Here is a 13531-nt window from a genome sequence, read left to right as displayed (position 1 = left end):
TTGACTAGGCCATCCTCTGCTACATATGCAGCTGGAGCCATCAGTCCCTCCATGTGTACATTCATGATTTCTGCATTCACAGATTCAAACGGTTGAATGCAGGTTGAAAATATATTTGAAAAATTATATCTACACTGGACATGTTCAGACTTTTTCTGGTAATCGTTCCCCCAAACAACACATCAGAAAGAACAGTGTTTACATAGCATTTATAACATATCCAGCATTTTCAGTAATCTGGAATTGGTTTAAGCATGTGTGAAACCATGCATTGTTTCGATATCTAAGATGCATTGTTTATATATCTAAGAGCCTTGAGTGTCTGGGAGTTTGGTACCTGCATGGATTCTTACAGCCAGTTCCTTACAGATGGCATGGTGGAAGGAAAGAGCTGGCTCCAACAAGTTATCCTCTGGCCTCCGCATGAATGTCGAGTGCATGCATGTCTTGCACGCACATGCACACGCACACAGAGTAGGAAAGAACCAGAGGTGTAAGTAATACCTAGACAAATCTCTAGGAAGTGCCTGTGCTCGAAGGTGATATGAGGCAGGGTCAGTGGGACATATGGGACAGTAGAACACAGACCTCTTGGGAACATAGAGTTGGCCCCTTGTATATGTGGGGTATGCTTTCATGGTTTCTTTCTTTCTTTCTTTCTTTCTTTCTTTCTTTCTTTCTTTCTTTCTTTCTTTCTTTCTTTCTTAATTAGATATTTTCTTTATTTACATTTCAAATGTTATCCCCTTTCCTTAGGTCGCCTCAGCATGGAGGTAGCAGCTGGAGGATGATGCAGAAGCCTTGGATCTGATGCCTGTGTCTAGAGATGGCGTGACAGATGTGTGTTAGAGTGAAACCCCATCACACTTACACAATGTTTATTCTATGTCAACAACGACTCAGTAAATCTGTGAAACACAAGATAAGGCAATGATCTCTGAAGGAGATTGGAGGGGAGGTTCCTGAAGAGCCCAGTGTATTTGGGCTTCGCTTCTTATGGGTGATGGGGGAGGGCATCTAGGAAACATCTGGGCCCTGGGCTGCTCTTATTCATGGTCACGACTCACTGTGCTTCAAGGGACTTTACAGAGAGGTTATGGCATGTCTTCCTCATCAGACACAATGCTTCTAGAGCTTTGGCATGTTCCCCTCAGCCCCTTCCACAGGAACACAGAGCTAGGCCTATCTGTGGACTGCCAGCTGTTCCCTCTGGTCCTCCACAGCAGTGCTGGGGCCCCAGCTTGCAGAAGAAAAGAGTAGTCAGATATCAGGGTTGGGAAGAGAAACAGGGAGAGTGAACTGGTGGGACGGCTGGTCTTAGTTTCCTTGTGCTGTCAGGTGACCTGGATTTCTTCCTGCTGGGCACAGGCTGGGCAGCAACGCTCTCTCTTCTTGTAGTCTACAGAGCAGGCGTGGCAAACCAGGCCTCCACAGAGCCTGGAAACAGAGACAGGGAAGCCTGGGTTGGTTTCTAGGGGAGGATCTGCCTATTCTCGTTGTCCAGCAGGGCAGCCTTTGGCTAGGTCAGGATGCTCCCCTTTCCCTACCGCCTGTCTTGATACCTCACTCCAGAGTCTCTAATTGAGGTGGCAGCTTCTCCTGATGGCTTGTGTCCCCTTCCTGTTCATCTTCCCCATGAAGTCAGTGGGAGGGAAGAGAGTGTTCTTTTTGTACGGAGGTGCAGGGACCCTCTCCCCAGACAGGAACCCAGCAGTGCATGCTGGGAGGTTACCAGCCTCATCTTCCAAGACCTACCTTCCTTCCTTTGTGGTCCTGCCCACTGTTCTATTTTAGGATTCTGCTTAGCAGCAGTAGCCAGATGGGGTGACATGTAGGGCCAGGCTCAAGTGGCTCTTTACAAATACCCATTTCCCACACCCTAGCGTGGTGATGATCATTTATAATGTCAGCATGCAGGAGTGATTGAAACTGGAGGATCATACATTTGAGTTCTACCTGGGTCACATAGTGAGTTTAATGTCAGCCTGGGATACATGGTCTCAAAATAATTAATTAAACCATAGTTGGTGAGATGGCTCAGGGGGTAAAGGCACTTGCCACCAAACCAGGTGACCTGAGTTTGATCCCTGAAACCCACAAGGTAGGAGAGAACCAGCTTCTGCAAGTTTTTCTCTGTCTTTCACATGTGTGAGACAGCACACATATGCATGCAAGTGTGTCACATACGTACGCATACATGCCGAAAGAGATGTCAAAGAAAAAGTCCTTAAAAACCAAACAAATCAAACAAAACCAGGCAGTTCCCCTGGTCTTTCTTTTCCTGGGTCAAAGGGCCTGTGAGTTGTCCCAGCCTCTGTGCCTTTCCATTACCTGCAAGGATACCGCCGAGACAGACGCCTAAAGACCTTGTTGCAGCCCATGCAGTGTCCAGGGGCCACAGTAGACAGCTGCTGGAGTCTCTGCCACTGAAGGTCCTTCTCACTGATGGATCACGTGGAGGGGGAGACATAGATGTAGTGAGAAGTTTGGTTTCTTTAAAAACACAGAAATATTATAAGAATAGGTTTTCGTTTTAATCCCAGGTGTGGGATGTGGGGCTGCTTCTGATTGCCCACAGCAGCTGACTATGATTTGCCTTGTGTTCTAGCAAGGGCATGATTTTGAAACAACAAGAAGAAATTAGATATCCTGACAGCCATGATCAAACTTGCCCCCCAAGGAACTCCACGCCCCTAATCAGCAGGAAGTAGTCTAATGATGGCGACACCTCCTCTTCCCTCTATCTTTTTTTTCTCTCCTATCTAGTGTAAGAGATTTGAAAAGGTGGGAGAAAAAAGAACCCACAAAGTATCCAGAAGTCTGACTAGACATAGAGAAGAGAGAGAAAGAGAGGAAGACGGTGCTAGAGGCGGTAGGCCTCACACTGGCCTGAAGCTTGCCAAGTGGGCGGGGCTGGCTAGCCAGTGGGTCCCATGGATCTGTCTATTGTTTGCAAGCATACATGTGGGCAAAACACACACACACACACAAGCCTTTAAAAAATCAATTAGGGGATTGTGAGATGGCTCAGTGAGCAAAGGAATTCTCACAAAGGTGAGGGAGAGGATAGACTTTGCAAAGTTGTCATCTGACACATGTGCCTTCCCACCATCCACGTCCACACAAACACACAATAAGAAATAAAAGGTAGAGCTGGAGAGATGGCTCAGAGGTTAAGCTCTCACACAGGTCCTGAGTTCAATTCCCAGCAACCACATGGTGGCTCACAACCATCTGTAATGGGAGCTGATGCATACTCTACTGGTGTGTGTCTGAAGACAGGTACAGTGTACTCATATAAAAGTAAATAAATAAATAAATAATATTAAAATAAATCAATAAAAGGTGTTTAAGTAAAAATCAAACTGTACAGAAGGGTTTATATAAAAAGCACAGTCACACACACACACACACACACACACCCTGCTCCTTCCTTTTTCAGTGGTAAACCATTTCTCCTTGGTATTTACCAAGGTAAACATTCCTCCACAACTAGTTCCTCTTGGTATTCCTCCCATATTAAGTAAGAGGCTCACATACTTCCTTCGATCGAGAACATTCTCTACAGAGATCCTTCCCTTGATAGTGGAGGACTCTTCTTACTTGTTCCCGTCTCCACCAACTTCTCCTCCCAATGTGCTCAGATCCCTGGCTTGGGTTCCTGCCAGTCACTCTTGTCCATTCGCAGATGATAATTATATAGCTCTCCTGCTAACCTCGAGCAACCTTGTGACTTCCATTCTGCAAGCCTCCCCTCCCCCAACTCATCCTCTGCTAAAGCAACCAGTGCAGGAGCCACTCGCCGTGAGTTTGCTCTCATAGAAATCAAATCAAAAGAAAAACCTCAGTTCCTCAGCTGCTCAGTACCTCAAGTTTGCAGCTTCTTCACGGGATTAGTAACCACCGTATCACGTAGCACAAACGTAGGACAGGCCCATCTTCACAGAACACGCTAGTTGAATATTTTCTATCTTTAATATTATATTCATACCCTGTTGCTGTGTGTGTGTGTGTGTGTGTGTGTGAAGGTCAGAAGTCACCCTCCACTTTATCTTTTGAGATAGCTAGAATGGCTGGCCAGTGATGAGCTCTGGGATTCCCATGAGTGCCTTCCCTGGTACTGGGGTTCCAGGTGCACATGGCTGTGTCTGGCTTTAACATTGTCAACTTAGGTCCTCATGCTTTTGTGGCACGTATATTACCAACTGACTATATGCCCAGGCTCTTCCACATTCTGTTATATCATTCCAATTGTTGTTTGTTTTAGGTTTTTTGAGCCAGGATTTCTCTATGTAGTCTTGGCTGTCCTGGAACTTTCTCTGTAGACCAGGCTGGCCTCGAACTCAGAGATCTTTCTGCCTTTGTCTTCTGAGGACTAGAACTAATGACCACAACTGTCTGGCTTATTACTTTTTGTGAGTTATTATTAGACAATATTCTAGCACTGAAGAAGGCCAGAGGCTGAGGCTGCGGCTTGCCTAGCACCAGTCAGTACTGGATTCAATCCCCAGCATCGCAAAAACCAGACAGAAGTAATAAGACGAGCGAATAGCATTTGTGTCATTAGATTATATATATATATATGTTTCCCAAATAACTAAGTTGTGCTTTTAAGCTTATGTTGACTTATTTATTGTGCTATGTATGTGTGTAGACACACACTACCACAAACACAAGTAGAGAACTCTCTGGACTTGGTTCTCTACTTCTACCATGTAGCTGCCAGGAGCTGAACTTGTCAGGCATGGTGGCAAATGCCTTTTCCTGCTGAGGCATCTTGCCAGCTCTATTGTTTCTATCTTGGAAGGCATGGAGGTGGGACCTCAGACTGTAGCCCAGTCTCCTCTTTAACAGTGGCTATCCTCCTGCTTCAGTCTCCTGAGACCTAGAGCTATGGGTGTGAGCCACACCCCTGGCCTTTCTGAAAGTTTCTAATGGTCTTTCTCTTATTTTCATTTTTATTATTATTTTATGTGTATAGATGTTTTGCCAGCATCCATGTCCATATACACATGCATTCAGGGCCCAAGGAGGCCAGAAGGTGGCTAATCTTCTGGGACAAGAGTGAGCTGCCATGTGGGTGCTGGCAATTGAACCTAGGTCCTCTCGAAGAGCAGCCAGTGCTCTTAACCACTGAGCCACCTCTCCAGCCTTCTGTCTTTCTTGACTCATTGTATTATCTGCCTCTAACATACTATTTTTCCTCTCATTATTATTATCACCACTACCACACTGTGGGCTGTTGATGGTTTCTTTCTAGTAGCCCAAGCTGGTCTTGAACATGCGATTTTCCTGCCTCAGCCTTCCTTGTACTGGGATTGCAGGCATGCAGCACTGTGCCTGACTTCCCCCACATCCTTCATCACAGCAAGTACCTCCCGACTCTCCCACCCGTGTGCTCTCTTAGGAATCCTCTTCTCCTGCTCCTGCGTGGAACCGCTGCTCCCTGAATCACATCTTCTCTTTTCTTGGCTCACTTCCTTCTTGTTGAGGAACATATCCTCAACTAACTTCTTAAGAAAGAACTGTGTGGGAGCTGGACTTTCTGAGACCTATCTGGTTAATGCTTTCTGCCCTCACCTTCTTCATTTAATGTATGGTTTATCTGGGATGTGGGAGTCCAGCTCAAGAGCTGGCTTTTCTGAGAACTTGAGAATTATTACCTCACAGATATGGACACTTGTTGGATTCTCCCATCTTCCTTATGTGTTTTGTGTTTCCCTCTAGGTAATCTGAAAATATGCTCTTTCTCTTTGCTTTTCCGAAATTTCACAGTGCCATATCTAGGTATGAGTTGCAGGCCCCCTCTTTTCTTTATTGTGCTGAGCATTCCACGAGATCTAAAGATTGCTGTCCATCGGAGCCTGCGATGCATAGTTTTAACCTTTGCCATACTTTATTTGATAACCTACTTGATTTTAGTTTCTTCATTTTGGAAACCTCTACCAGTTGGAGAGGGTGCTAGGATTCTTAGACGGTCTGTGTGTGTGTGTGTGTGTGTGTGTGTGTGTGTGTGTGTTCATGCATACACGTGGAGGCCAGAGGTTGATATCAGGCATCTCCCTCAGTTGCTTTCCATATTGTTTTCTGAGGCAGCATCTTTCACTAAATCTCAAGCTCGCCCATTTGGCTAGATTAGCAGGCCAGCCAACTCCAGGCATCTTACTGTGTCTACCTCTCCAGCACAGGCCTGTTTGTTTGTTTGTCTTGCATTTCAAGATAGGGTTTCTCTGTGTATCCCTGGCTGTCCTGAAACTTGCTCTGTAGCTCAGACTGGCCTGAACTCACGGATATTCACCTGCCTCTGCCTCCCAGGTGCTGGGATTAGACCTGTTTTCTGAGAGTCTGCTTTATCTTTACTTTCTAATCCTTTTGGTGAATTAAACAAATTAACAAACATATTGGTTTTTTTTTCCCCTGAGACAGAGTCTCACAACATAGTCCAGGCTGCTCTAGAACACACAGTCCTTCTGCCGCTCCCTCCCCAGTGCTAGGGTGGCAGGCCTGAGTGTGTAGTGCGCGTGCATGGGCGGAGGACCGTGTGGGGAGCTGGTTTTCTCCTTCCGCGTGGGCTCGGGGGCTCTGACTCAGGTTATCAGGCTTGTGCTGTGAGTGTCTTTCTCTACTCTCCTTAAATTATTTAATTTTCTCCAAGCCGCACTTGCTCCCCTTTCACTTTTAATGTGTGAATTTTATGCAAAAGAATGTACTTGCTGGACGACTCCAGCAACCTGCTGCTTTGCATGGAACCCGAGGGCAGTGGTGGTGGGGGGGGGGGATCTCCAGAGCTACACGAAAGGAATGAACAAGCACGAGCGTGTCCGTGTCTGTGGAGGTACACGCGTGTGCTGCCTCTCTAGATGACTGACATGCTTTACCCGTCTCCCCTGTCTCAGTGAGCTCAGAGCTTTGGAGTCAACCCTGGCGAGCTCAGCCTCTGCTACCGAGAATAGCTGCTCCTGGCTGGACCCAGAGGCCCAGGGGTCTAGGGAAGTCTAGCATGCAGGGTGGTGTAGGCGTGTGGTCACTTCTTGGTAGTCCACATTTCCCTTTCCTTCTTTTAATCCCTTCTCAGCTGGTGAGCTAGAAGAGATGGGGGAATCTCTTCTAACCACAATGGGAGACAGAGAGCAGTTCTTGAACTGAGAGCATACATTATTGCCAGAGGACTCTGTGGTTTATACATCATCTGTCTTTAGTGGCCAAGTCAGTACTGCTGGCCCTCAGTTTCCACCTCTGTAACATGGGACATGTAATTAGTGACAGCACGAGGTCACTAACAGAAGGGAGCAAGTCCAGATATAGAAAGGTCGAGAACCCTAGAGTGAAGTAGTCTTCAAGTCCGGCCTCCACACTCCTTACCACCCATCCTTCATTTCCACCCCAGTCCCTGCTCCCCGCCCCATTCTTACTGAATCAGTTCCAACACCCTCCTTTTCATGGCCTGGACCAGGTCCCTCTGCCCTTCAAGCTCCGTCTGATACATGGCATCCCTCCTCTCAGCCTCCTGCTGCTTCTGCTCCAGCTTCGCTTGCAACAGGGCTCTTTCTTTTTGACACCTGGAGACAGAGGGAGACTCAATGAGGAGGAAGGCTCAGACCTGTCATGGGAGTCCCCGGAGAAACCGGAGTCCACATATAGGTACAGGATCCACATACCATACACATACAGAGGCATGTAACACACCATATACACCACATATTATACACACTACAAACACCTACCACCTCTCTCTCCTCCTCCCTGCCCCCCTCACACACATACACACACACACACACACAAACATACACACACATTATGTGTACAAACTGAGCATCTATAGATAGATTCAGCAATCGTAGAGAAATACAAACAGGGCCTAACCTTGAGTATTCCTGAGTCGGGCACTACTGAACATTTCCTGCCCTCTTTCCTACCCTTCCCCCTCCTCTTCCTCCACTCTCCTTCCATCTTTTCCTCCCTTTTCACATTTCCACTTTAAAACGTAACTCTCAGCCAGGCAGTGGTGGCAGACACCTTTAATCCCAGCACTTGGGAGGCAGAGGCAGGTGGATTTCTGAGTTTGAGGCCAGCCTGGTCTACAGAGTGAGTCCCAGGACAGCCAGGGCTACACAGAGAAACCCTGTCTTGAAAAACCAAAACCAAACAAACCAAAAAACCAAAAAACCAAAAACCAAAAACCAAACCAAACCAAAACAAAAAAAACCCACATAACTCTCTGGGAAGGTTCATTTATTGGAGGCCTGTCTTGGAAGGACGCCTGGGAACCTGGGTTGGGGACACCATGGTCAGCTGGGGACCACTGGGCATGGAGGCAGCAGTGCAGGCATGGAGGTGGTTATGCCTTACTTTTAAAGTATTTTTAGGAGGTGTATTACATTGTCTTTTAAAAAGCAATAGGAAAAATATGGCTTTCCTAGGTTTCTATCTCTGTTTTGGGTTTGGAACTGCTTCAGTTCTATTTTTGCCTTTCCTTGTTGCTAGCGATTTTCTAGAAGGTTCCAAGAAGTTTACTCAGTTGAAAATAAAATGGTCTAAGCTTCTCACTGCATGGTTTGGTTGGGAGTGTCTACGACCAGCAAGGGGTAGGTAGATGCTGGTGAGTCAAGGAATCAGATCCAGGGCCTTGCGCACGCAGGCCAGGCAGGTGCTTGATCAACTGAGTTACACCCCAGATATTTAGCAGGCCCCCAAAGCTGGTGCGCCTCCAAATCTCACTAAGAATGGGACTTCCAAAAGACCCATGAAAAAAAAATCCAGGCCTTTTCTGGATTTTTTCTTAGTTGCTGAACTCCAGCTTTCCTGTAGGGGGCGCTAGTCAACATTTAGTTCTTTTGCTTGGTGATCCTCGGTACTTATGGGACCACCATGGGGTTTGTGCATTGCTTGGGTGGAAGGGAAACCTGTCAGGCCCCTACTGTGTGCTGGTGGCTGCACCCAAGGCTCCTGTGGGACTTAAGGAAATTAAGCCAAGTTTTGTGACAGAGCCCACCAGAGACTGAGACAGAGATTAGAAGAGTTGCTGGGGAGTTAACTGAGACTACAGGGCATTGATGTCAGACATGCAAGTCTGCGAGCTGGAGTGGCCAGCCTGTCTGAGTGGCTGAAAGGAGTCTACTGAGGCTGGGATCCCAGGAAGAGGGCAAGAAACACAAGATGCAGTATAGGGGTGGTGGGGAGGTGGGCAGAAGAAGCCACTGAAATATTTCAAACAGGGATGTCAGGAGTAGATGTGGGAGGAGCCAGGATGTCTTGAGCCCCTAGTATAGGCGAGGCACTGGGCTGAGGCTCCGAGGTCTTGCTTCATTTCAGTTTCACAGGGTCATCAGATGGGCACTATAAGCCTAGTTTTAGAAGACAGAGAAGAATCTCCAAGAGGGTATGATTCTTGCCTAGGGTCACATGGCACTCGAAAGAAACTGAAGTCTGGACATGGGCCTGAATTCTCTTGTCTTTTCTACATGTTCAGCCACTCGGAACCCCAGTCACCTGTGCTGAGTGGGTAGCGGGTGAGAGCAAATGGCTTCCTGTAAAGTCTCTCCTGTCTTTAGGATAGACTTACTAGGTATGGTTCACTGTACATTGGTCCTCTATCCACTTGGGGTCACACAGCTACAGCAAACATGGCTGGTAGAAAGAATGTGCCTGTAGAATTTGAACTGGCTAGTGGTGAACCCCTATCACTGGCTGGATGCCCATGGTCCCTTTGCCAAGTGGCAGCTCAATGCTTGGTTCCTGGGTCTGGGCAGTGGTTGTGTCCTAGACTGGGAAGTTGCTACCCCATCTGTAGTCTGACAGGAATCCCCACTAACTCCCAGGTCATCTTTTCTCCAGCACATCACACCTGACATCTTGCCCAAAGGCCTGACTTAGAACTCTGACAGACGTCCCAGACTTTATAGGTTCAAAGCTCTGTTCTTGTGCTTTCTACACAAGCCTGTCCACTCTAATCTTCCCACCCCCGAGAATAGTTGTTCCTGACTCTTTCTCTCAGCTCCACAGCCAGTCTCTGAGGAAGTCCCGCTTCAAAATTTACTCACAAATCAACAGCTGTCACCAGCCCAGGCCAAATATCTCTGGTTACCCCCAACTCCACTGTGATGGCTAGCTTGTACGTCAACTTGACACTGAGCTAGGATCAGATGGGAAGAAATCTTGCTTGATTGATAATAGATGTGTCAGAGCCCAGATCACTGTGGGTGGGTGGTGCCATCTCTGGGCAGGTGGTCCTGGGTGGTACAGAAAGTAGGCTGGGCCCAGTGGTGGTGGCTCACACCCTTAATCCCAGCACTTGGGGCAGAGGCAGGCATATCTCTCAGTTTGAGGCCAGCCTGATCTACAGAGCGAGTTCTAGGATAACCAGTGCTACTCAGAGAAACCTTGTCAAAAAAAAAAAAAAGGAAAAATGAAAGAAAAGAAAGGAAAGGAAAGGAAAGGAAAGGAAAGGAAAGGAAAGGAAAGGAAAGGAAAGGAAAAGAAAGGAAACGAAAGAAGCAAGCAGCCTAGCAAACATGAATGAGCAAGTCGGTAAGCAGTATCCCTCCAAGGCCTCTGTATCAGTTCCTGCCTCCAGTTTCTGCTCTACCTTCCCTTAGTAATGTCCTGTTCTCTGGAACTATAAGATGAAATAAACCCTTTCCTCCTCAAATTGCTTGGGGTCATGTTGGGTTTTGGTTTTTTTTGGTTTTTTGGTTTTTTTCAAGACAGGGTTTCTCTGTGTAGCTCTGGCTGTCCCGGAACTCACCTTGTAGACCAGGCTGGCCTCGAACTCAGAAATCCACCTGCCTCTGCCTCCCAAGTGCTGGGATTAAAAGCGTGCGCCACCACTGCCCAGCTGGGTCATGTTGTTTTATCACAGCAATGGAAACCCTAACTAAGACATCTGTTTACTGAGACGCTGTCTGGGAAGAAGGCCTCCTGGGAGCTGCTGATGTTTGCATAGATTCTAAGGGAAGGAGGAACACACATAGGGAAGAGCTGGATGGAAGACCCCAAGGGAGACTGGGCATAGCAAGTTCCAGGAGCATGATGGAGGCAATTTTGGCCCAAGTGGGTAAGGGAAGAACCTGCTAGTCTTGTTCCATGGGCGCTTTAAAATAGGGTCAGCCTGGACTAGTCAAGTCTAAGACCTGAAAGTTGATTGAAGAATGACTGCTAATGGGCACAGTTCTTTGGGGATGACACCAATGTTCAAAAATTGACTGTGTTAGTAGTTGCACAGCTCCACCAATATACTAAAAACTTCTGAATTAAACACACACACACACATGCACACGCACATGCACTTATGCATGCACACATGATCATGCCCTTCCTCTGCTTGGACTCTATAATGGCTTCCTTCTTACTTTGATTCAAAGCCAAGGTTATTTTGATGGCTTCCCAAGCTCCCTTGAAGCTGCCCCCGTTGTCCACAAGACCTTCTCTCCCACATTTGACTAGGCCCATGACTCCCATGACTCTCCTTGAACCTGCTGTGCAATTTCCTACCTCTGGACCTTTGTCCCAGTTCTGCCCTCTGCCTGAAGCATCTTTCTAGCTGGTGTCCAACAGGCTGGCTCCTTACTTCCTTCAGGTCTTTATGTAAATGCCATAGCTTCTGAGAGGCCTAAGGTGGCCATGTTACCCTCTTTAAAAGATCACAGTGGTCTATTCTCACTCTCCTTCCCTATTTTTTTCTCCTTAGAACTGTACTCCAGGAGCTGGAGAGATGGCTTGCAGGTGAAGGCTCTTGCTGCCAAGACTGATACCCTGAGTTCAGGCACTGGGACCCACATGATGAAGGAGAGAACTGATGACTCTTACTGGTTGTTGTTTGACTCCACATGTATGTCATGGTATATGTATACCCACACAGGCTCGGGTGCACTCGTTTTCCACATATATGCGTAGACAGATGATAGATAGATAGATAGATAGATAGATAGATAGATAGATGATAGATGGTAGATACACAAACAGATAGATAGATAGATAGATAGATAGATAGATAGATAGACAGACAGATAGATAGATAGGTAGAGAGACCGATGGTAGGTAGATAGATAGATAGATAGATAGTAGATAGATAAATAGATGGATAGATAGGTAGGTAGACAGATAGATGATAGGTGATAGATCAATAGATAGATGGATAGATAGATAGATAGATAGATAGATGGATAGATAGACAAATATATGGTAGATAGATGATAGGTAGTTAGATGATTGATTGGTGAATAGATAGATGATAGACAGGTAGATAATAGATGAGTAGATGGATAGATAGATGAGTAGATAGATGGATAGGTAGATAGATGATAGATGATAGGTAGGTAGATAGATTGATAGATGATAGGTAGATAGATAGATAGATAGATAGATAGATAGATAGATAGGTAGATAGATAGATAGATAGATAGATAGATAGATAGGTAGATAGATAGATAGATAGATAGATAGATAGATAGATAGATAGATAGTAGTGACTATAGTAAGCCTACCTCACTGCTCTGTAGTATGCTTGCAGATCCTGCTTACTGCCTGCCCTGTGCTGAGAGCAACACAAACATAGGGATTTTGTGTCTTTCCTACAAGGGTATTTTGGGTTTAGAACAGGGTACCCTAAGTGTTTAAGAATGACTAAATGACAGGTGGCAAGGTGACAGGGGTCTGTGAGGCAGTACCCCCAGATACTAGGACATCTCTCTGGTGCCTCTTAGCCACAAGCTTTTCTTGAAGTCACAGAGGCTCTTGCATGGCCAAGGCCCCTCTTTTCAGTGAGGGTCTGAGTCATGGGAATATTTGCTGGTCACAGCAGCAGTTTGGGTGGTGAGCATTGGGTAGAATCCAAGAGGCTTTGGGTTGGAGTCTGAGCTCCCGGGTCTGGCCCAGCTGTTCAGAAAGACAGACAGAGAACTTCCCAGTGATTCAGTATGAATCACAGTCACACAGCCTGAGACTGTTCTGGCCTGCCTTGGAGAAGGTGTCATGGTGTCCTCTAGAGACAGAGGCAGCAGGCAGATTCTGGGCCCGTGAAGACCAAAGGCAGACTCAGAGGTGGTGACAGATAATGCCGTTGGGGCCTTGAGGTCAAGGCAAAGAAGCTATTTGGAGCTATTTGGTAGAAAGAGATAGGGAGAATGGGGTATGGTCAGCTTTCTGTATCCGTGTCTCTGCTTTTAAAGAACCGCAAACCAAAAGTGTTTGGGAAACAAACAAATAACTTATGTCCAGATGTTTTTTCTTCTCATGGTTATATTATGTAGTGTTACATCAGTTTTTACAGCATTTAGATCAAGCTAGGGGAGCTCGTACAGGACTGGGGAGGGTGTTCCTGTCAGGAGCCAGGGGTTTTGGTTTCACTTGGGCTCCTGGAACTAACCTCCTGCTGATAGAGAAGACTGTGTTAAAAAACCAAAGCCAAAAACCAAAAACCTGGGCTGGGGATGTAGCTTGGTGTGGCCTCCCTTCCCCCCAGCCTGGAACCTGCCTGCTCAAGGGTGGAGCTACCGGCTCATTCGTCCTGCCACGCCCACTGCTGGAACCTGCC

General features: G+C 46.7%; 1 protein-coding gene across 8 annotated transcripts in view; it reads right to left on the bottom strand.

Annotated features, from left to right (window-relative positions):
- Positions 1 to 696: 696 nt before the first annotated feature.
- Positions 697 to 13531, bottom strand: part of Rufy4 (RUN and FYVE domain containing 4) — a 23298-nt gene continuing 10463 nt past the window's right edge. For 7 of the 8 annotated variants that reach the window (XM_029474329.1, XM_029474321.1, XM_021172823.2 and 4 more), the window contains 3 exons: positions 7413 to 7559; positions 2332 to 2442; positions 697 to 1437 (listed from right to left, as the gene is read on the bottom strand). In XM_029474329.1, the coding sequence (XP_029330189.1) occupies positions 1335 to 1437; positions 2332 to 2442; positions 7413 to 7559 (361 nt within the window). In that variant the 3' untranslated portion in view covers positions 697 to 1334. The remainder of the gene's footprint in view (positions 1438 to 2331; positions 2443 to 7412; positions 7560 to 13531) is intronic. The other variant, XM_029474338.1, reaches the window with a different exon arrangement.

The sequence above is a fragment of the Mus caroli genome, chromosome 1, assembly GCF_900094665.2.
Source record: "Mus caroli chromosome 1, CAROLI_EIJ_v1.1, whole genome shotgun sequence".
Classification (NCBI taxonomy): Eukaryota; Metazoa; Chordata; class Mammalia; order Rodentia; family Muridae; genus Mus; species Mus caroli.
This window is presented reverse-complemented; position numbering and strand designations above follow the sequence as displayed.